The sequence below is a fragment of the Musca autumnalis genome, unplaced genomic scaffold (assembly GCF_047663935.1).
Source record: "Musca autumnalis isolate F117 unplaced genomic scaffold, ASM4766393v1 scaffold_3, whole genome shotgun sequence".
In the NCBI taxonomy this organism is placed as follows: Eukaryota; Metazoa; Arthropoda; class Insecta; order Diptera; family Muscidae; genus Musca; species Musca autumnalis.
In genome coordinates this window covers 168,313,012-168,336,493 of record NW_027411866.1, presented here as the reverse complement: position 1 = coordinate 168,336,493, position 23,482 = coordinate 168,313,012, and the positions used below count along the sequence as shown (strand labels likewise).

General features: G+C 35.7%; 1 protein-coding gene across 11 annotated transcripts in view; it reads right to left on the bottom strand.

Annotated features, from left to right (window-relative positions):
- LOC141398080 (GTPase-activating Rap/Ran-GAP domain-like protein 3) overlaps positions 1-23,482 on the bottom strand; it is a 390,292-nt gene that overhangs the window by 7,181 nt on the left and 359,629 nt on the right. For all 11 annotated transcript variants that reach the window (XM_073975254.1, XM_073975256.1, XM_073975263.1 and 8 more), the window contains one exon: positions 16,320-16,472. In XM_073975254.1, coding sequence (XP_073831355.1) covers positions 16,320-16,472 — 153 coding nt within the window. The remainder of the gene's footprint in view (positions 1-16,319; positions 16,473-23,482) is intronic.

Genomic DNA, 23,482 nt, shown 5'->3' with positions numbered 1-23,482 from the left:
GCACGAACGTACAAATCCATTGATAATGTGGCAACTGAAGACCACGCGGTTACCTATCCAGTTGAATTCCTAAATTCGTTTTATCTTCCAGGCTTTCCACCACATAATTTAGTGCTAAAAGTTGGTGTTCCTATTATTTTATTAAGCAACATAGACCCACCTCGCCTTTGCAATGGTACAAGGTTAACAGTAAAAAAACTACATAACTATTTAATTGAGGCAACGATTATTACTGGGAAGTATATAGGTTCTGATGTACTTCTACCTCGAATCCCTCTAATAGAAACAGAAACGCCCTTCAATTTTAAAAGATTGCAGTTTCCTGTACGTTTGGCATTTGCAATGACTATAAATAAATCCCAAGGACAGACTCTTCGTGTATGCGGCCTAAATTTAGCATGTTCTTGCTTTTCTCATGGTCAGCTCTACATTGCATGTTCACGTGTTGGTAGACCGGCCGATTTGTTTGTTTACGCTCCTGAAGGAAAAACAAAAAACATTGTATATCCTAAAGCATTACAATAAATACTTTACTTTAAATTTTTGAATTTGATTTCTTTCTGATTTCAAAAAATCCGTAAAATTTCAAATGCATATCAATCTAAAGGGGTAGCGAAGCGCACCGGGTTTAGCTAGTAAAATATAAATTATAAAATATGAAATATAATATGTATAATATAAAAAATAATATAAAATATACAGCGAATTCTCCTCTTTTAATTTGTACACATTTGCCAGGATTTACTTTGGCCGCTAAGATGTAGCATCGTCTGCAGTTTAGTGTGCAACAAACTGTATAACGCTTATAATTTGCAAAAGTGCATACACTTTTTATGCGCATCCGCTTTCACTATCATCCATGAAAAAATACATCGATCTAAACCGATTTCAATAAAATCTATCAAGAACCGTGGTTGTAGCAGCACACACTGTATGGGCTACATAGTCAATATACACATCAAATTATGCGTAATCGCGAGTATTTTGATACTATTATATGTTTTCCGAAATATCCGAATGCGCGTTGTAGTTAGATCAAATCCAAAAACACCTAATCTGGCTTCAAAATGTCAGCATCCATAAAAGGTGGATGCAGTGGAAATTTTGAAAAGTGATACATTAAAAGTGTTATCTTCATTTTGTATTCTTCTAATTTTACTTTGGACAGATATCAGTAATTTAAACGGTTTAAACGCCAATCGAATAACAACATAAAAAAACTCGTTTGCTTCAACGCGTTTTTACCTATTTGTATACCCTCCACCATAGTATGGAGGGTATATTAAGTTTGTCATTCCGTTTGTAACACATCGAAGTAATCATTTGCGACCCTATAAAGTATATATATTCTTGATCAGGATAAAATTCTAAGACGATCTAGCCATGTCCGTCTGTCTGTCCGTCTGTCCGTCTGTTGTAATCACTCTAGCGTCCGCAATAATTGAGATAGAGTGCTGAAATTTTGCACCCGAGGGTCTTTTTTCCATAGGCAGGTCAAGTTCGAAGATGGGCTATATCGGTCCACTATTTGGTATAGTCCCCATATAACGGTACCTCCGGATTTGAGGTATTTTGACGTTTTTCGCCACATTTGCAGACCGAATTAGCTATAATTTGGCACTTAGGGTTCCTAGTGATCAACAAACTTATATCCCAAAGGATATGGGCATAGGTCCATGTTTTGGTATAGTCCCCATATAATGGTACCTCCCGATTTTCGGTATTTTGAGAATTTTAGCCACAATTTTTAACTGAACTATCTGCAATTGGACATTTGAGGTTCTCAGTGGTCATGAAACATCTCCACGAAACATCGTCAACATAGGTCCATGTTTTGGTATAGCCCCCATATATCGGCACCTCCCGATTTTCGGTATTTTGAGAATTTTGGCTACAAATTTAACCCAAACTAGCTGTAATTTGCCATTTGAGGTTCTCAGTGGCCATGAAATATCTCCACCAAACATCGTCAACATAGGTCCACGTTTCGGTATAGCCCCCATATAACGGTACCTCCCGATTTTCGGTATTTTGAGAATTTTAGCCACAATTTGTAACCGAACTATCTGCAATTTGATATTTGAGGTTCTCAGTGGTCATGAAACATCTCCACCAAACATCGTCAACATCGGTCCAGGTTTCGGTATGGCCACCTTATAACCGTACCTCCCGATTTTCGGTATTTTGAGCATTTTAGTTACAATTTTTAACCGAACTAGTTGTAATTTGACATTTGAGGTTCTCAGTGGTCATGAAGCATCTCCACGAAACATCTTAAACATAGGTCCATGTTTTGGTATAGTGGTCATGAAACATCTCCACCAAACATCGTCAACATAGGTCCATGTTTTGGTATAGCCCCCATATAACGGTACCCCCCGATTTTCGGTATTTTGAGAATTTTAACTACAGTTTTTTACCGAAATAGCTGTAATTTGACATTTAAAGTTCTCAGTGGTCATAAAACATCTCCAACGAAACATCGTCAACACAGGTCCATGTTTTGGTATAGCCCCCATATAACGGTATATCCCGATATATATATATCCCGATATTTTAGCTGAAATTTTTAACCGAACTAGCTGTAATTATCGTTATTTTGAGAATTTTACCTACAATTTTGTCTATTCAAAAATAATCGTCAATATAGGTCCATGTTTTGATATCCCCCCATATAACTGTACCTCCCGATTTTCGGGAATTTTCAGTGGTCATGAAATTTCTTCACTAAAATTCGTCAACATTGGTCCATTTTTGAGGGTCTACATTGTTTTGATGAAACTACCCTCAATTTGACTCTTGAAGTTCCCTGCAGCTATAAAACTTTTCCGCCAACAAAATTTAAAGATAGGTTGACTCTTTGATATAGCCCCGTTAGTGGTACCTTTCACCTAACTGAACACATTTTTTAGATTAGATTAGATAACACTGTGCAACAAAATGGAGGTGAAAGTCTGGGGTACGGAAAATTCCTCTTGGGGAAGAAAGGCCTTGGTGAGTATATTATGAACCCCGAAGGACAGATCCGCCGTGAGTCGAACTTCCGCGTTATGGCGTGATGAAATTTTTGTTAGAGACCCTGTGGGCCATCAGGAATTAGCGTTATATCTTTGTTCACTGTTGCTTAAGTGCTCTACAAAAACAACCAACAAAGATATAATGCTAATTCATGATGGCTTACAGGGTCTCTTGTAAAACCTTCATCACGCCATAACGCGGAAGTTCGACTCACGGCGCATCTGTCCTTCGGGGTTTTTAATATACACACACCAAGGGCTTTCATCTTCAAAAGGAAATATCTCTGCCTCAAAACATTTGTGCTCACAGTGTAATTTAAGCAATAGTGGGAGGCAGTAGGAGTCTATCCTTTGTCGAAAAGTTGTTCCACCTAAAATTGTGAAAGGACCCTAATTATTCCATTTTAATTAAGACTATTTTATGGTGGAGGGTATAAAAAGTTCGGCCCGGCCGAGCTTAACGACTTTTTACTTGTTATTTATTTACGCGGTCATAGCTTTCCCGCAAATTAACTTTTTTAGCCACATTTTTGAGCTTTGATTAAAAACACTTCGTTTGATCCAACTATGGTCATATTTTGTGCAACACTGCAATATTTCGCAAATTATAACAGTGCAAACCTTGGCTTCATAAATGTTAAATTTTTTTGACTTTTTGTCATATATGGTAACATGGGGCGCCTTCGCCACGTTTTTGTTCAAAATGTTCTCATATCGACATCATTAAAGTTTTTCCAAATATTATTTTTGGTAAGAATATTAGCATGCCTTGACTATAAGTTTTGATATATAAATTATTATAATTTTGTTTTTAAAATATTATTTTTGAGAATTGACAAAATGTCTAAAAAGTGGCGAAGCCTCCCCACCCATGGGGTAGCTTCGCCATCGACATAGGACATATATCAACGGACTCTAAAACTGTCATTTACCATACTTCCTCCCCAAATATCAACATTATGCATAAAATTAACATGTTTTCTATTTAATAATCAAAAATGATTCTAAAATTTACAAAAAGAAACATATTCTAGCCGTTAATTGAAGTAGGAACCTTGAATTTAGGCATAAAATGAAATTTTTGCCAAATTAGATAGGTTTAGCACAATATTTGATTTCAACTTCACATTATAGCGTGGTATATCAATAGCCTAAACAATTTAACTTAAACCTGACATATTTCTCACATTAACCCACATCACCCCTATCATGGCCTAGCCGCCCACCCCCTACATAGTTCATAATATGAATATATTGACATTTATAATTACTTTTATCATGCAAATTATTTGGATTTATATTCTTCAGTAGTTGTCTATTAACGGTATAAAATATAATTTTGATATCACAAAAGGTATACAAGATATCACAAAATATACCTACCATGAATATTTTTCGCAATACCCCAAACACATGAAACCGCGTGCATCAGCAATCATATATTTGATAGAAATGCCAATTTTTGGGAGATGAAAAATCTTCGTTAAACTCACAATTTTCCCTTTAACGGCATTTCCGTAGCAGTTATAATTATCAAGAAAATCGGTGCTGGCGAAGGCGCCCCAGTGGCGAAGCCGCCCCATGTTACCATATATAAAATTCTTCGAGTCTGCCATGATGTTCGAAATTAAACTCCTCCGAAACGGCTGGACCTAATTCCACGAAATTTTGTATGTGGAGTTTTTAGGTCTGAGAATAGGTTTTTAGCTATTTTTATACTGGTCAGTTGAGTGACCAGGGTACCTTCCTCACAAATTTTTTTAAGAAAACGTGAAATCAAAGTTACTGTTCAACGTATTGTTTAAAAATTGCTTGCAATACCATGGTAATAATTGTCTCGATCCTGAGTGGAATATCGCGGTCAGCAAATTTTCAAAATTGTATAATTATAGATAATATACTTAATTTTAGTAAGCGTGACTACAAAAACGCTATAAACACTGGCTTCAATAAGTGGGAATGCGCGATCATCCCATATTTTGGTATACAGTACAACCCCGATAATTAGACATCGGATTTTGCATATTTGCATATTTTTTAATATTAAAGATACGAAGATTCTGATTGGACCAAAATTCGTTTCAAAGAAATCTAAATTCAATGGCAGGGTCATATTTCGTATTTATTTTGCATATTTGCATATTTTGCATATGCACAAAATATGCAAAAAATATGCAAAATATGCAAAAAATATGCAAAATATGCAAAAAATATGCAAAATATGCAAAAAATATGCAAAATATGCAAAAAATATGCAGAATATGCAAAAAATATGCAAAATATGCAAACAGATTTTGGCCGAAAATCGTCATTAAAGTCGTAAAATTGTCATTTAAAGTTAGAAATACCATCAAAAAATACATAACTGTGTTCTAAACTAAGACTGTTGACCGTATAACGTCGATTTTTTCAGCAGATTAATTTGTTATTGAGACCATTTACGACAGTGTGGTGTAGGGTATAAAAATATGGTATCGTAATACCATTTTTTTTATTATTAAACTATGTAAAAATATAAAATTTGATAAAATATCAAACGTTTTATGTAAAACGCAATATTTTCTTTTTTGTAGCATCTTAATTTAATTTGTAGCATTGGGCTGGTTTTAACTCAAATGACCAAATCGATCTCTGATTTTTTAGCCAGGGAGCCGCCTAAACCTTTTAGTATTGCTAGATTTTAAGATTGCCAAAGTTTGAGCACAATTCGATTATGTTAACACGTGGTACTGGGGCCTCGAAGTTATGAAAATCTATTTTTTTGCTATTTGGCGACTTCGACGGCTTGTATTAACGGTTTTGGAACGGTTAAAGCTACTTGCCCGTATTACGCATTTAATTAAAAGCTATTCTGTTCTTAATATTTCTTGATGAACAACAAAGCACGTAAGTGTTACTGAATTCGAGACAATAAACCCAATGTCCCGAAAAAGGCCTTAGCCCAAAAATGGAGTCTATTAAAAAAAACAACTTTTTTCTTCCTATATTATCAAATTTTTGCGAATGAAAACTAATATATTTTACTTTATTTGAAAATGTTGCATATTAGGGCGAAGATCTATTTTAATATTAATTTTAATTCATTTCTAGTTGGAGTCGAGCTTAATAACCGATGATGTTTGCAAGTGAAAAGGGAAAGCCGAAGATTCGAACCCCCACAACCACCATTATGTGACATGTTTCGCCTTTTGTAGAGACTCATCAGACATATCGGCCGTGGAATGGCATCGTTATCCATCAAACGTTTCCCTTTTCAAATGCAATTTTGTGTTTACAAAGACGGACATTTGTACATTCGTTCCCGTACTTTTTAATGGTAAAACTCGTAAAAGAGAGAACTGCAAAAAATTTGTTCTTACACACAAGTTTTTTTGAAATAGTTCGGGAACGGAAAAATGGAAAATACGTCAAAAAAACTGGAACAAATGTCAAAGTCGGCGTATCAGCCAATCAGACGCCGGCAACCACGTTACTATTTTTTTACTCGCCCAAATTTGTCGTGTAAAAAGTTTTTAAAGAGAGCGTCATTTGGCGCCATTTTTGTTTAAAGAGAAGTGAACATTTTACAACTTTTTTGTGTACGGGAACGCTTTTTCGAGTAAAATGTGTAAAAGTCGTAAAAATTGTAAAAAGTTTTTAGTTCTGGAACACAACTATTGTATGGCTTCAATGACAAACGCTTACATTTTGTTCATACATATTTTAATTTACTTATGCCCGTAATTTCAACGTCTGGGTAAACGGGTAGGTAGCTACCTATTAGTTATCTCTACCTACGCGTTTGGTAATTTCTACATGCAATTTACCGAGGCGTGTAAATTTTGAAATCATGTGGTAATATTGGTGATTTTCATTCATGATTTCGCCAAATCATTGTCACTTAGAAGTGTTTTACAACTTTTAACACATTGGCAACGATTAACCAGGTAAAATCCTTGGTGTAAGTAACATGACCGTTTTTGACTCGATAACGTTACCTATGCGTTGATATTATAAAATGTTGCTTACACGGAAGATATGTATCTGTGAACTCATAGATAACTACGCGTTGAAATTACGGGCATTAATTGACTGACATAATGTGATTTTGGAGCCATCTGGGTACGGATGACAACTTGGTGATGAACTCTACTCCTTGCTATGTCGCTCACAATTTTTAAGTTATTTACCATCCTTTACCCCTCCTGGTAATTGATGTTCTGTGGTCAAATTGCAGGATCTTTTTCAAGAAATTCGGAGTTAAAGTTTAATTTCTTGAACAGCCATTAAGTCTCACTTGTAATTATGCCTGTAAACCTTTTTCTAGGAATTTCGGCAGTTGATTTTTGTAAGTTTGGATCGATTATTTCTGGAGAAATTTCTATCTTTTTTTGTCGTCTTTTGTATCTATCAGATCAAACAATGCCAGACCAATAAGTTCAGGACTAAGGTACCACATATGATTTATCATTTTGTTATTTCCTTTATCTGATATTTGTTTGTGAATGCCTTTCGTATTAAGTAAATCTTCAATTCGGTTTAGGTCTTGTTTTGGACCTAAAAATATTTCTGAATATCGTTTTCACTATTTTTTGTATTAAACTCAATCTATTGTCTCTATTTCTTTTTAACCTATTTATTATTTAACCTATATTATATCTATATAAACATTATCTTGTTCATTATACGTTTTGTAAAATCAATAACACAAACTCTCACTTATAACACTCAGTTGTTGTCGTGTGGGATACCAAATAAATAAATAAAATAGAAAAAACATTCTGGGGGCGACCAGTCTCGAACGATTTAAACGCAAGGTGCTTCTACGGCCTCTTGTTCTTGGGAAGTGGGCTGGGCAGTAGTTTTAAAACACTCTCGCCTACTTCGAACTTGGATTTGTCAATCCCAGACTATTCTTATAGAAATCGCTTGAATATGTTTGTTCGATGTCCGGATGTGCTTCCAAACTTGCAGTCAAAAATCCCTCTCAACAATTTTCTAACAAGTTTGTACGGTGGTACAGAAGCTCTCGACCTAATATCTGCTCGAGCTGGTGAGACACCATTTTTCTAGGCATTTGTACACTGCTAGTTCTTGTTTCTCCCATGAGCTACTGTAAGTTTCAGGAACGCGTAGGAGTTGTTTTTTTACCCCCATGTGATACCAGAACAGCAACCCGTTTTTTCTTCTCTGTTTTGAGAATATTTGGTAATAGCTGTTGAGTTTATTTTTCACGGTTTATTCTCCGCTGTTCACGGATAAAGCTTCTAGAGATCTTATATTTGTAAGGATCCTCTCCGATAGCTTCTACTGTATCCATGGTGATACTAGTAACGTTCCTATACACCTTACAGGGGTCCTGCACCAATGACAATTGCATAGTTACGATTTTCTTGAAGCCACGCTTGATTGTTTTCGGGACAGATGGTTCTTCAGATCCTACGATACGTTTAGCATCAAAACAAGACCTAGACCTCATTGCAAATGTATTGAAATATGAAAACATTGACACACAAATTTCAGAAAAAGGAAATAACAACATAATAAATAATCTGTGGTATCTTAGTCCTAAACTTGCTGACCTGGCATTGTTTGATCCAACGGTGCAAAATGCCGTAAAGAGCAAAAAGGCGACAAAATCTTAACAAAGCAAAGATTCAAATTTCTTCAAAAATATTCGATCCAAACTTCAAAAACAGCAACTGCCGAAAATCCTAGAAAAAGGTCTGGCATAATTCTTGTTGTTCAAGAGATAAAACATTAACTCCGAATTTCCAGGAGGCGCAAATTATGGTAAACAACAAGTTGCGAACTACATAGCAGAGCGTTCTTCAAGTAGTCAGCTGAACCCAGAAAGCTCCAAAAGCACATGATGTCTGACTCTCGAATAAATTTTTTTAGAACAAAATGTAAAAGACGTTTGTTTTCATTCCAAAAATTGATAAAAATGAAGAAAAAATTTGTTAATAGTCTCCATTTTCGCACAAAGGCGTACCTAGTCACGTTTTTCGAGACATTAGCTTTATTATCTCGAATTCTGTAATACTTACATATTTTGTTTTTCAGCAAGAAATATTAAGAACAGAATGGCCTTTAATTTAATGCTTAATTTGGACAAAAAGCTTTAACCATTCCAGAGAAATGGGTCGCCGAAATCGATAAATAGCCAAAAAATCAAGATTTTCATAACTTTGAGGCCCTAGTGGCACGTGTTAACATATTCCAATTGTGCTCAAACTTTAAAAGTCATAAAATCTGACCAAACTTAAAACTTTATGCGGGTGCCGCCTAAAAAAATCCGTCATCGATTTATTCCCTTTGAACAAAAACAGCCCACTGCTACAAATTATGAAAAAGAAAATATTGATTTTTACATAGAACGTTTGATATTTTATCAAATTTATTGTTTTTGCATAGTTTAATAAAAAAAAAATGGTATTACAATACCATACTTTTATACCCTACACCACACTATCGTAAACGGTCTCAATAACATAATAATCTGCTGAAAAAATCGACATTAAACGGTCAACAGTCTTAGTTTTGAACACTTTAAGTATTTTTTGACGGTTTTTCCAACTTTAAATGACAATTTTACGACTTTTATGTCGATTTTCGGCCAAAATCTGTTTGCATATTTTGCATATTTTTTGCATATTCTGCATATTTTTTGCATATTTTGCATATTTTTTGCATATTTTGCATATTTTTTGCATATTTTGCATATTTTTTGCATATTTTGCATATTTTTTTGCATATTTTGCATATTTTTTGGCATATTTTTTGCATATTTTTTGCATATATTTTGCATATTTTTTGCATATTTTTTGCATGTTTTTGATATGACCCCAAATATCGAAAAATTGTCCCTTAAAACGCCTAGATCCAAAATTTGAGTCCAATCGGATAAGAAATAAAAAACATGCAAAAATCCGATGTCTACCGATAATATTAAATGTCGCTTGACCGAAGTTCCAAAAAATCGATTGAGAAATCAGGCAAAACCTAATTTTAAAGATGGTTAAATAACTAGAACGTCTACAAAATTAGCATTGGCCACTAAAACGACGCACTGTGGTCGAAAGCACTGATCTAGCGGCGCGAAATTTATAATATGCAAACGAATTGAGATACGTCACTGAAATTTGGCACAAACTACCTGTGGGTAATAATAGGCAAATATGAACAATATCGGCTGATGTTTTGGTATAACCCCCATATAACGGTACCTTAAGATTTTCGGTATTTTGAGGATTTATGCCACAATTTCGTAGCAAATTACCTGTAATTTGGTACTTAGGGTTCCTAGTGGTAACAAAATATTTTCACCAAAAATTATGGACATAGGTGCACGTTTTGATATAGCCCCCATGTAACCGTACCTCCCAATTTAAGGTATTTTGAATACCATGACCACATTTTTAAACCAACTTGGCTGTAATTTTGCATTCCGTGTTTTCACTGCGTATAAAATCTTCTTACAAAACATTTTTAACACGGATTTATGTTTCGATGTAGCCCCTTTTATGGTACCCCCGATTCGTTGAATTTTTACTTGTTATCCCATATTTAATAACGTATTTAGCTATAAAATGGTATTATAGTGTCTCCGGGGGTAGATCTCCTCCTTGCAAACATTTCTCAAGGTAGGTCCATATTTTGATTTAGCTCCCATACAAATGCACAGCTAAATTTGTATGAATTTCATGCAAAATCCCATATTTTAAAAATGAGCCATCAAAAGATTTGCAAATATTTGGATATTCCGTATCCAGAGAGTCCAATATCATTCCCCAAAAAATAATCGAACGTAAGTTCGGCCAGGTTTACAAGATGTACTCTATAGAACAAGCGCGTACAACCCATAAAAACACTAAAAAATTGAATTTTTTGAAAATTTATTGCTATATAACTAAGTACCTCCAGACCCCAAACTAATTTTTATAATTTAAATCACACCCTCTGCTATTAATTAAAAATAAATCTTGTCCAGTTTCATTACGAATTTATTTAATATTTAAACATATATGAAGTTAATTTTTTTGCAACAATTTTTTGAAATCAGTTGCAATAAAAACTCTTGTAGTTGAAAGTGAATAACTGAGTGAATATTTACAACAACAAAAATGAAAAAACAAGATCTTTGTCTGCAAAGTGTCTGTAATCTATACAATGAAAAATATTTCGCAATTTTATAGTTCGATTTTTTTACTTTGCGACTGTGCGACGTGCCAACAATGCGGTGTATCTATAATCTATCTAAATGTATGTCAAGTTCTTTAAGACTACGGTTTTGGGTTTTCCCGGTTTTTATCATTCACGGGAAACGAGAATCTAAAAATCGCCGGAAATTTTAAAATACGAGAGTGGATCAATATTTCCGTGATTTTTTTATCTTCCCATAGTAACTTATATGAAATACAATATTTTTAAAGAGTGGCAGGCTCAAAAATGGATGACACGTTTTCGTTCTATCGATTAAAAACGAAAAAATATGAAATGTTGCCCGGATTTTGCCCACACTGACCATTTCCATTATTCAAAGGTAATGAAATCGCTCTATGGAAAGTAATTTGGCTCAAACAATGAAGTTATTGATCAGAAATTCCAATTTTATGGACCTCGAAAATCGTATGTTTTATTCTTATGCTTAAGATTGCTTGACACAAGTAAGAAAATATCAGTCAGCCGTGCCGACTGAGATATACCCTCAGCCTCGGACCTAAAAAAAATAAGAAAACACAATACTTCTGACGTTTCTAGGGGCTTTTTGAGTTTTTGAGGCAATTGTTTAGGTAGTATGGATTTGCACCGAAAAAAATTTTACCGTTTTAACTAGGGCCGCACATATTACAACATGATTCATGACTAGATGAAATAATACGACATGCAAAGTTAGGACCAATCAGAAACATCCTGCGGGAGTTATCTTGCCAATTTTCCATTTTAATTGTTGCCGTCAAGGTTTCTTGGAGCTTTTAAGACATTATCTCAGGAAGTATGGAATTGCCTCCGACAATATTTGTATCGTAGTAAAGGGGGGCCGTAAAGACAAATTACTGAAAAAATTTCAAATCGATCCGAGAGGAAATCTAAAACTTCACTTTTTCCGAATTTTGTGTGGAACCCGTTCTATGCCTGGAAGTAATATTACCAAATGTAAAATTATGACCGATTCGGTTATCGTGCGCACCATTTTGGCGATAATATTTGAACTTTTGTGGGGAAGGTGCCCGAAGTAGTGGACCATCCATATGGTCCATCTTCGAACTTAAACTAAGTTTGAAAAAAATGGCGAATGCCAAATTTTTGACCTGATCGGTGGCTTCGTTCGAAAGTTATCGTGCGCACCAGCCAGCAAGCCGGACCCTCTTTAGCCCAATGACTGAGGGTATAAAAATGGGACTTTAAAATAGAAAATATTCTTTCGCACTTAAATAAAACAGAATAAAAATCCGTCGTAATAGACCATGTTTTTGGTGCGGCTCTTTTAACTTTTTCCCTGAAGACACTTTTGTAGATTAAAGTTATTTCCAAATATTTTGTAATTTATTGATTGAGTAAAATCTAAAAAAAGTGACGGGCATAGTTTTTTCATTAATTCAATATTATTTGGATAAATATTAAAAGATATTTCCCGGGAAATATGATTTTGTTTCCCGGGAATTCCCGGTGCGGAATTTCCCTACCCAAAACCCTATTTAAGACTGACGGCTGGACCGAATTTGATGAAATTTTGTGTGTAGGTTCATAAGTTGGAGAATACCGAAAATGGAGTAGGTGGGGGACCTCCCCCACATCGCGTTTTAACAAATCTCACAATCTCAGAGATTATTAGACATATTAGTATTCAATACATCAGCAATGGTGGTCTCTGCCATTAATGGGTGTTTGGAAGCAGAATTCCGCGATTACGTCCAATTTTTGACAACTTGATTCTTACTGCAAACACGCCATGAACGTTGACTTCAGTGCTTAGATTAATCAAATCCATCAAGATCACGTTTTTATGCGGAAAAGTCTAGATAAATTCAACTAGCATTTTGAATTCATTTTTCATGAATCACTGACATTTTGTTTAGAAGCTTCAAATAATAACGTATTCAGTGAATCAGCACTTTGGTAACCAGCAGTAAAAACGGAGTTAAGTTCGACCGCGCCAAACTTTTTTACCATTCGCCACAATTCATATTGAAACCAAATTTTAGCCATTTCGGTTGGATAATGTGGCTGAAACCTCCAAGGGCGACTAAATACCAAATATAGCCATATCGGTTGAATAATGCGACTAAAACCTTGCATATACTGGAGATTGGGAGGTACCGTTCTATGTATGTAAAAACCTAAACATGTACCGAATAGTCTATGTGGGAATGTCTTCTACCCACAACGATGACTAAATACCAAATTGTAGCCATGACGGTGGAAAACCTCCAAACTGTTCTATGGTAGTTATGTATATCAGAACGTGGACTTATACCAACAAGTCCCTGCAGGTATGTTTACGACCCCCGACGGAGACCAACAACAACCATTTCGGTGGGGAAATTAGGCAAAACCTCTTTACTATAGAAAATCATGAGGTACCGTTCTATGGGAGCTTTATCAAAAAGTGGACCTGCAGCGACAACAACGGACACCAACAAACCAAATAATAGCCATTTCAGTTTAATAATTTGGCTAAAATCTGGAAAATACCCAACATCGGGTGCTTTATCAGAAACAGAATGGGAATGCTTATACCCCAAAGAAGACTAAATCCCATTTAATGGCGAATACCGAAAATCGGGTGGTACAGTTCCATGGGGATTATAACAAAACGTGGACCGGTATAACCCATTTCCAATACCAAACATCCTTGGAAAAATTCATTACAAAGTTCAATGTTAAATATTGCGGGCTGTATCTTGATTTCAGCTGAAGAACATCGCTACATTAAAAGATTTTTATTCTGATCAAAAAAAAAAGAAATCGATGTTTTACAAACGGAAACAAAAAGTTAGTTATACCCTTCACCATAAGATGAAGGGTATAAACGAATTCTCTATTTTAAATCTGGAGATACAATTACATGAAAGTTTTGCTAAAAATTGTATTTTATCAAATTTCAAGAAGTATGCATAATTACGTCAAATCGGTTCGAAAATCGCAACATTTCATTCGTAATTCGATTATTCTTTGTGTAATTCAAATTATTTCATTTGTAATTTAAATTATTCCATTTGTAATTCGAATTATTCCATTTATAAAAAGGAAAGGAACATAAAGGAACAAATGGAATAATTCGGATTACAAATAAAATAGTTCGAATTACAGGTAAAATAAGTCAAATTACAAATGGAATAATTCGAATTACAATTGAAATGTTTCAAATTACAAATAAAATATTACGAATGGAATTCTCGAATTACAATTAAACTGAATCTGAAAGGTGTATATATATAAAAATCTTTACACGGAAAAATAACAACGGGCCAGCAACGCGGACCGGGTCAGCTAGTATAATATATAAAATATAAACTAATTATTGTATAATTATTTCTGAGATAATAACAATTAATTTTTCGACTTAATTTATTCAAATTGTTAACAGTGTACCGCCAACATCCACGTAAATTAACAATTAGAAAGTAAACGTGTACATAACTATGTCAATGTTAGTTGCATCAACTATGTATATTAGTTTTTATCTGAATGTGGCTGTGTGTGTACATTTAAATGTTTAATACATAGGAGTGTAGACTAGTACTGGTTCTTGATTGGGTTTTAAAAAGATTTTTTAGAAGCTTAAGAGCAACTATACGTTTTCATTACTGAAAAGGACTGTTCATTCATTCAGCGATAAATTGTTGCATGAATCCAGGTACCTTTTGTATGGTTATATATGTGACACTCTGCTTGACTTTGGACCACATGTTGTGATACTTAAATGAAATATGATTTATAATATTTCCTTACGTCTTCATCATCATAAGGTGATATGTTAAATGTAACATGAAAATATTTGGTGTTACATTTTCATAACATATTTTTTTTTTTATTTTTCGGAGTTCCATATGTTAGTCTACGAACAGGTCACACAGGAGATGAATTAATGCTTTTGTTTATTAATTTCAATGTCAACATTCGGAAATGAATTAAATATTGTGCATTACTTCAAGCATATTTCTTTTCTGACAATTATTCCCAGGTAGACTTTAATAAAATTTAATAACAAAATTTCCGATTTTTTTCCGAAATCAGGATTATTGTTTGGTCCGCTCACCAAATGTTACACCATTTTTCTGTAAATATTTCTGAATTATGTATACTATGAACATATTTATCGATCTGTTATAAAGTTTAGTCTAGCTGAAAAAAGCTCTCTTAACACCAAGTTTCTTCCCCTACAAACAAGTTTTTCCCTGCAAACAAACACTACATTTCTTAGACAAAAAAAGTCGTATCTTCTTTAGACTAACCTATACTCGTATGTCATAGAAAATTTAAATATTGATTGAAATATACATTTTCGTTGGCAAACAAGTTTTGTTTACTTATCACTTTTATAATTTCTTGAAGGCGCTGAAAGAATTCATGATTAAATGTCTATACCGCCACATAAAATTCAATTAAAATTGGGGTTTATTTTGTGTATTTTGCATAATCGACAACCCAAAAGTTTTGTCACAACCATCAATATGGACCCCCATCATCAACAGACACAACATTCTACGAGTATAAGGAGTTTTCGAAACACAAACATTCTCTATCGTTTACACAAATAAACACGCATACACAATTTACGATAGAATGTATCAACTAAAAATTGTTTCTTTCGTTAATATCATTTTAACTCAATGTTATTATTTTCTTTCGGCGGTTTCTCATGAATTTTGCAAATAGTTGACTACAAGTTGTAGCATTCTAATGTGTTAAACGGGGTATTATCCTTTCATATGAAAGGCAAGCGTTAAACTTTATGCTGATGTCTAATAATATGGTGATGTTATGACTTTTTCCGTATGTAAATATAAAGATTGATGTGATTTAGTGTGTATAAGTGGCGCAAAAAGGGCCTTTGAGACATACTGCAAATATTTGCTTATAGTTATTTTCTAAGATTTTTTTTAACAGCAAATGCAGACGGGGTGTTTAACATACCCCCGATTTTTTTTATTGGATCGATCAATAAAATATTTCAAAAAGGCCCTATATAAGTTTAATAAAACATTCATCTACTCCTCACTTACCATACACAAGTTTACATTTTCGCCTACATGTGTAATCTTCTGTTGTTATCTTTTCGACTACGTTTTATTTTTATTTTCAATACAAACTTACCAATTTACTGTCACCAATATAGTCTTCATGCAAATCTTTAATTAGCATTTCCAAGGTGCGTTCACGTTTCTGTGAAAATATAGGCGTTTGAAAGGTTGCCTTCTCAGCATTTATTAGTTTAACCAGTAAAAATTCACGAAATAAATTTACATCCTAGGAAAAAAGAAGGAAAGGATAAAATATGGGTTAGGATTTATTCGAACAAAAATAACATTATATTTTTATGAAAGAATATCTATATATATATAAAATTCTCCTGTCACGGTGTTCGGCTTTGAACTCCTCCGAAACGACTGGACCGAATTTGATGAAATTTTGTATGTGGAGTTTGTAGGTCTGAGAATAGGTTTTTAACTACTTTTTATAGTGGTCAGTGGAGTGACCAGGGTACCTCCCCCACAAAATTTTTTAAGAAATCGTGAAATTAAAGTTATTTTTGAACGTTTTGTTTAAAAAACGTTTACAATAATATGATTTTTACTGTCTTGATCTTGAATGGCCATCTCGGAAATAGAATATCGCGGTCAACCCAATTTTTCAAAAATGTATAATTGTAGATAATATCCTTAATTTTAGTAAGCGTGACTATAAAAACGCTTTTAACCGGGGCTCCAATAGGTGGGAAAGCGCGATCAATTCCACATTTTAGAATACAGTACAACACCGATAATGTGCATTGGTCACAAAAACGACGGGCCAACAATGCGGTTCGAAAATCTAGAGTGATCAATATTTAACTGATAAATTGTAAATAGATTACAAAGGCTTACACGGAAATCCAAAACGACGGGACAGCAACGCGGAACCGGGTCAGCTAGTATGAATATAAAATTGTATTCGTTTAAGGCATTTTACATATGCTATGTGTGATAAGTAAAATATGCCAATGTCTGTTTTCTGTGAGCCTATAAAATTTAATATTTTTACATTTTAATAACTGTATTTATTTGTATCACGTTATCAGTGTGTAGATATATTTTGTACATAGGAATGGGTTATCCAATACAAATTTGTATTATATAAAGAAAATACATTGAAAGAAAAATTAAACAACGAAATGAAAGAAATTAAAATATATGGGAAGGTATAGTTGAAAAGTATGCAGTTATTGTTTTATGTTTTGCATAACCTATGCCTCTTTATACCCTCCACCTAAATATGGAGGGTATAATTAAATTTGTCATTCCGTTAGTTACACATCGAAATATTCGTTGGGGACCCTGTAACATATATATTCTTGATCAGCATACAATTCTAAGTCGATATCACCACGTCTGTCTGCCCGTCTGTTGAAATCAAGATACAGTATTTTTAAGGTTTTAGTCTCAATATCACAGCAAAATAGATGAAATTTGGTATATAGTCTTCGTTGGGGTTACAAAAACTTTCCACCTAAAATTTGTTGGTATAGGTCCACGTCTTCATATAGCCCCTATAAAACGGTACCTCGCGATTTTCGGTATTTTAAAGGTTGTGACTTTAATATCTTACCGAAATGGCTGAAACTTGGCATTTAGTCTCTATTAGATGTATGAGACTTTCCACCTGAAATTTGTCGGTATAGGTCGACGGTACCTCCCGATTTTCGGTATTTTGTAGGTTTTAGCCTCATTATAACACCGAAATTACTGAAATTTGGTAGTTAGTCTTCAATGGGGTATACAACTTTCCACCTGAAATTTGTCGGTATGAATCCACGTCTTCATATATCCCTCATAGAACGGTACCTCCCGATTTTCGGTATTTTGTAGGTTTTAGCCTCATTGTAACACCGAAATGACTGAAATTTGGTAGTTAGTCTTTATATATTTTTTGGGTGACGTAGGGGATGGAATGTACCAAGCAACGGTCCTGACCGGTTTTAACATTGCAAAGCCCAGGATCTATCTTGGTCCCTCTTTCATCCCAAGTGGACACTGACCTCCCCGTGGTGTCACCTGGGGAACTACCTTTAACACCCGTTAAAGGTAGTGAGCTAACATGTGCCGCGCGTTCACCCATAAGAACGTTAAAAACTTGGGTTTGGGCGTCGGGCTAGTAACCCTCCCCTAGAAAAAACAACCTACTATGAAAAAACGAAAGAAAAGAAAAACAAAGCCCTCTAAAGTTGACGAACCCCGCAAACGTTTTAAGGACCATGATCTGCGAATCTGCACCTGGAATGTTCGCACTCTTTATAGAGAAGGTGCAGCCTTCGCATTGGCAGACGTACTTGAAAAGTAGAAGACCGATATCACTGCCATAAAGGAAATACGATGGATTGGGAAAGGCGTCACAACAACACCTAAAGGTGACGCACTGTTTTATAGCTGCCATGACGTAAAGCATGAGTTTGGTTGTGGATTCATAGTTAGTCGGATACTAAAACATCTGGTATCCAGCTTCACCCCAGTGAATGAAAGACTTGCTGCAATTCGAATAAAAGCTACATTCTTCAACATCAGCTTTATTTGCGCTCATGCTCCCACTGAAGAAAAGGACGAACAGACCAAAGATATATTTTACGAGCGCTTAGAAGAAAGTTATGACCGTTGCCCGGCCCATGACATTAAAATTATACTAGGCGATTTTAATGCCAAAGTTGGAAAGGAGAATATCTTTGGCCCAACAGTCGGGAAATTCAGTCTCCACAGTGAAACATCTGACAATGGTATGAGGTTGATAGACTTTGCAGCTGCAAGAAACATGGTAGTTAGCAGTACCAGATTTAAGCATCTCGATATTCGTAAGGGCAACTGGCTGTCGCCAGATCAAAGAACAAGAAATCAAATTAATCACGTTGTGATAGATGGAAGACATGCATCAAACGTGTTGGATGTACGATCGTTCCGAGGTGCAAACATAGACTCTGACCACTACCACTAGCAAACAAAGTGCGAACAGACACAATACGGAAGTTGGACATCGGTAAGCTGCAATCACAACACATAGCCACAGCATATTCCACTCAACTGTCCCAACTGCTTAATCAAAGCACTCCTCGTCCCGATAACATATCAGGACAATGACAAAACATTGCCCACTCGATGCAAACAGCCGCAAAATCAGTACTTGGATACCAGAGACCTCCACAAAGGAATTCATGGTATGACCAGGAGTGTCGTACTGCTACCGAAGAGAAAAATGCGGCATATAGAGCTACTTTACAATCAGTAGCAACGCGTAGCGCACGAGAGAGATATCGGGAGAAAAGGAGAGAAGAGAAACGTCTTTTCCGCAAGAAAAAGAGAGAAATGGAAAAGCGGGAGTGTGAAAAAATCGAGATGTACAAAAGCCAGAAAGAAGTCCGAAAATTTTACCAAAGAGTGAAACATCAAACAGATGGCTTTGGTACAGGCACATCCTCCTGTAGAGACCAGCAAGGTAATCTGGTAACAGATACAGATAGCGTGCTCAGGATATGGAAGGAACATTTCTCCCATCTGCTGGTATCCAATAGTAGCGAAGACGATGATGCCTTAGATCCAATCCCAGAAGATGGTATAGAATGTATACCGCCCGGCCAAGATGAGGTAAAAACAGCAATCAACCGGCTGAAGAATAATAAAGCAGCAGGAGCCGATGGCTTACCAGCGGAGCTGTTTAAAACGTTGGCGATGCGCTGATAAGGTGTATGCATCAGCTAGTTAGCACCATCTGGCAGGAAGAACGCGTAACCGACGATTGGAACCTGAGCATCCTATGTCCCGTCCACAAGAAAGGAGATAAGACTGTATGCTCCAACTATAGGGGCATAAGTCTTCTCCCTATTGCCTATAAGATAGTGTCAGGGATATTGTGCGAAAGACTAAAGCCAATGGTCAACGAGATAATTGGACCATACCAATGCGGCTTTAGACCTGCCAAGTCCACCATTGACCAGATATTTACTCTGCGGCAAATCCTAGAGAAGACCCAAGAGATGCAGATCGACACATATCACCTTTTTGTTGATTATAAAGCAGCATTCGACAGTCCACTCCTATCAAAGGTATTCCAAGCCATGTCTGAATTTGGTATCCCCGCAAAGCTCATTCGGCTTTGTAAAATAACTCTAACTGACACAAGATCTTCAGTTAAAATAGGAAAGAACGTCTCCGAAGAGTTTTGTACCAAAAGAGGTTTCAGGCAAGGAGACAGCCTTTCGTGTGATCTTTTCAACATCCTGCTAGAAAAAGTTATACGAGAGGCAAACGTCAAAGAAGTGGCACAATCTACACCAATAGCCACATGTTGCTTGCTTATGCTAATGATATAAACATCATGGGACGATCAGTAAAAGAAGTAACCGATACCTTTATGAAGGTCGAAGGAGAATCTGCTAAAGTGGGTCTGGCGGTAAACGGCGAGAAGACCAAGTTGATGGTGTCGACGCGCAATGCGTCCATTGAGATCGGACCAACTGTTGAAGTTGGTTCCTATAATTTTGAGGTAGTAAAAGACTTCGTATACCTCGCCACCGCAGTAAACACAACAAACGACATCAGTTGTGAAATAAAAAAATAATTGTATTGGCGAACAGATGCTACTTTGGCTTAAGTAAGCACTTCGGAAACAAAGGCACAACTCGTCAAACAAAAATAACGCTTTACAAAACACTGATACTACCCGTGCTGATGTATGGTTCCGAAGCCTGGGTACTTGCGCAAGCAGATAAGGCAGTGCTTGGCGTGTTTGAGAGAAAAAATCTTCGAAAGATCTACGGACCAATCTGCATTGACGGTGAATATCGACGTCGTATGAACCACGAGCTGTATCTGCTATACAATGACATCAATATAGTTAAACGTATCGAGATGCAGCGATTGCGTTGGCTAGGCCATATAATAAGAATGAGCGATGATGAACCCGCTAAAATGGTGTATAAATTCGAGCCACATGTCGGTGCACGGAGAATTGGCAGGCAAAAGAATACATGGCGAAAACAAGTGGATGAAGAGATGACAAGGCGCGGTATTCCAAAAAAGGAAGCACTGAACAGAGAGAATTGGAGATCTTTTCTTAGTTCGGTCTATGGAACAAATTTTCTGTAATGGGTCAACTAAGTAAGTAAGTAAGCCTTTTTATACCCTCCACCGTAATATGGAGGGTATAATTAAATTTGTCATTCCGTTTGTAACACATCGAAAAGTTCGTGGGAGACCCTATAAAATAAATATATATCTTGAACAGCATAAAATTCTAAGTCGACCATGTCCGTCTGTTGAAATCAAGATACAGTATTTTGTCACACCAAAATGGATGAAATTTGGTATATAGTCTTCGTTGGGGGTAAAAAACTTTCCACCTGAAATTTCTTGGTGTAGTTGGATAGAAAGTTACCTCCCGATTTTCGGGAATCAGAGGTTTAAAACTCTCCACCTGAAATTTGTCGGTATAGGTCCAAGTCTTCATATAGCGCCCATAGAACGGTACCTCCCGATTTTCGGTATTTTGAAGGTGTTATAATGATGCTATAACACCGAAATGGCTGAAATTTGGTATTTCGTCTTTGTTAGAGGTTAAAAACTTTCCCCGTGAAATTTGTCGGTATAGTTCCACGTCTTCATGTAGCCCCATAGAACGGTGCCTCCCGATTTTCGGTATGTGAAAGGTTGTGACCTTAATATCCCACCGAAATGATTGAAATTTGGTAGTTAGTCTTTGTTGTGGGTATAAAACATTCCATCTGCAATTTTTCGGTATAGATCCACGCCTTCATATAGCCCCAATAGGACGGTACCTCCCGATTTTCGGTATTTTGAAGGCTTTATACTCATTAAAACACCGAAATGGCTGAAATTTGGCATTTCGTCTTTGTTAGAGGTATAAAACTTTCCACCTGAAATTTTTCGGTATAGATCCACGCATTCATATAACGCCCATAGAACGGTACCTCCCTATTTTCGGTATTTTGAAGGTTGTGACTTCAATATCCCACCGAAATTACTGCAATTTGGTAGTTAGTCTTTGGTGGGGGTATAAAACTTTCCACCTGAAGTTTTTCGTTATAAATCCACGTCTTCATATATTCCCCATAGAACCGTACCTCCCGATTTTCTGTATTTTGAAGGTGTTATAATGAGGCTATAACACCGGAATGACTGAAATTTGGAATTTCGTCTTTTTTAGTATAAAACTTTACACATGAAATTTATCGGTATAGTTCCACGTCTTCATATAACCCCCATAGTCCTTCGTACCAAAAATTATTAAAATATGTCAATCTTTGGGTTTAGACCCCATACAACGAGACCATCCGTTTCAACGCATTTTTTATCGGGAGGTATTGTTATAGTAGAGCTATACCAAAACATTGGCCGATATAACCGATCTTCGGATGCAAAAATATAGTGTTCAAGCTCATTTTTTGTGGATGCTAGAATGATTACAACAGACGGACGAACGGATAGGTCGACTCAGAATTTGATCCTGATCAAGAATATATATTTTTTATAGGGTGACAAATGATTATTTGAATGCGTTACGCACAAACCTAATATACCCTCCATACTGTGGTGAAGGACATAAAAAAGTAACTGTGCCCAACTAAAATAGCTGGTTTGCACGCAACTATCGAAAGGAGTGGCTGATTTGGGTTCAACCTTTGCACACTTTTATCTTTAAAAATAAAAATCAAATTACGTTCATTGGTAATGGCATCAGTTGAGAACGGCTGGATCGTTTTGGATAATAATAATTATTGAAATATTTGCCATAACCCAACTTAGGTTTTATGTATACACTCCACAATATCATGGAGGGTATATTAAGTTTGTTTTTCCGTTTGTAACGCATTGAAATACTCATTTGCGACCCTATAAAATATATATATTCTTGATCAGGTTATCTGAGTCGATCTATCTATCTATGTCCGGACCACGTTTTGGTATAGCCCCCATATAACGGTACCCCCGATTTCCGATATTTTCACCAAAAATTGTCAGCATAGAGCTAACAAAAATTCTACAACAAGAATTGTTAATTTAGGTCCATATTTTCGTATAGATTTTTGGTATTGTGAGGATTCTAGCTACAATTTTTAACAGAACTAGCTGTTATTTGACATTTGAAGTTCCCATTGATCATAGTCCACTAGAAATATTCATCATAGGTCTAAGTTTTGGTGTAGCCTCCATTTAACGTTACGTACCGATTTTCGGTATTTTGAGGATTTTAGCTACAATTTTTAAACGAACTAGGAG